Here is a 1,749-nt window from a genome sequence, read left to right as displayed (position 1 = left end):
CTTTTTATATGGGCATCGAAAAAGAAGTATTATGATATTATGTATGCCATGTAGATAATTTAAAACTCCTTGCCAAGTAATGTCATTATTTTGTTTCGAAATGTAATGGATCGTATCCGTTTTACTAATAGGTGTCATATGGTATGCATGACATGTGTTTGGCTTGCTTTATTTCCATGCGTAGCAAGTAAAGACTAGGCTATAAATAGCCATTACATGTAATAATTGAACGAATAAGAAAAAGATCATAAAAAAAGTTATTTTACTCTCTCTTTGCCTTGTTTTTAATTCTAATTTTATAACAATAATTACATAATATATTTTACTAACTTTTTTTTAATATATGACATTATAACCGCACAAGGATAAGTATATTGCATCAAAAAGTCAAGTATATTTTTATTCAATTCAAAAAATTGAGGTTGGCGAAGAAAGACACATAAACGCAAGCATAGGATCCCACTTGTTGAGATGCTTCCACGTGTATGCTTAAGCCCTTATTAGCTGACACACATCTTGTGTATATATATCATCATAATAATATCCCCTCCTCCTTTATTCATTCTTCTTCTTAATAATAATTCCCAAAAGAGCATAGAAAATGGGTTCCGAAACATTTCTTGAAGTCGTCCTTGCTATCATTCTTCCTCCTGTTGGTGTTTTCCTCCGTTATGGCTGTGGTGTAAGTTCTCTTTTCCCTTAATTAAACATCGATCGGTCACTACTCAAATTAAGTAATTATACATTGTTCGATTTAGTATTGCCACAAAATAGCAATTCTCATGTATTATTATTTTAATGCAGGTGGAGTTATGGATATGTGTGTTGCTGACAATTCTGGGATACATACCGGGCATTATTTATGCACTCTATGTGTTAGTTGGATAGTAGCAACTCTTTTACACTGTATATGCCTCCTTATCTTTCTCTATCATTCTACAATAAATACTCTCTTATTTTCTTTTTCTTTGTTATTCTACCTTCTTTTTATTTTCTTAATATGCCACGGTAAATCTTTTAACATAGGGATCGAGTAAGGGATAAATAGGCAGAGAAAATTGTGTGGTTGACTAGGCACAATATATTTTTAAAGAAAAAATAGGACTTCATCAGATTTGTGACCTAGGATAAGTTATAAATAGTTGTGCGGTTATAAATCAACCGACTAAAATGAAAATGCGAGTGAATATTTGTGTTGGTATACATTTATGAATAAATTAAAAATGACAAGTTTTGTTTTCTTTTTTAAAAAAATGTTTGTTACTTTCCGAAGTACCATATTTAATGCAGCGAATGTCCCCTCTTGTCCAGCAAAATTATCCACAGGATTTGGATTATTTAAACATTAAAAAATAAATAGTATTTAATAGTAAGGATAACATAGACATATATGGTAAATTATTCATGTATTTTATAAGCTGAGCAACTATTTTTGACAAGTATGTAATTTTAATGGTTAAGGAAAGCAATTAGTGTAATCTTGTTGGGATCCCTAAAAGAATTATTACTTCCTCAATTTCTAATTTCATACTCCCCTTTTTGGTTTGACACGAAGTTTAAAAAAATAAAGAAGATTTTTTAATTTTTTGGTCATAAATTAAAGTTATATCAAATGTACAAAAATATTCTTTAATTGTGTGGCTTTAAGCATGGCACGTGAAAAGTTGAAATTAAAGTTTTACTAAAAACGAAAGGTCAGGTCATTTTTTTGAAACAAATTTAAAAAGAAAGGAAGTCATTATTTTTGAA

General features: G+C 29.7%; 1 protein-coding gene across 1 annotated transcript; it reads left to right on the top strand.

Moving 5' to 3' along the window:
• Positions 1–491: 491 nt before the first annotated feature.
• On the top strand, positions 492–954 carry LOC129887921 (salt stress-induced hydrophobic peptide ESI3). The gene is made up of 2 exons (XM_055963169.1): positions 492–682; positions 805–954. The coding sequence occupies exons 1-2, from the start codon at positions 602–604 to the stop codon at positions 886–888; spliced, it is 165 nt and encodes a 54-aa protein (XP_055819144.1). The 5' UTR covers positions 492–601; the 3' UTR covers positions 889–954.
• The last annotated feature ends 795 nt before the right edge of the window (positions 955–1,749 follow it).

This window comes from Solanum dulcamara, chromosome 1 (genome assembly GCF_947179165.1).
Source record: "Solanum dulcamara chromosome 1, daSolDulc1.2, whole genome shotgun sequence".
NCBI classification, from domain to species: Eukaryota; Viridiplantae; Streptophyta; class Magnoliopsida; order Solanales; family Solanaceae; genus Solanum; species Solanum dulcamara.
The sequence above is the reverse complement of the archived record's forward strand: the minus strand, read 5'-3'. Positions and strand labels throughout refer to the sequence as shown.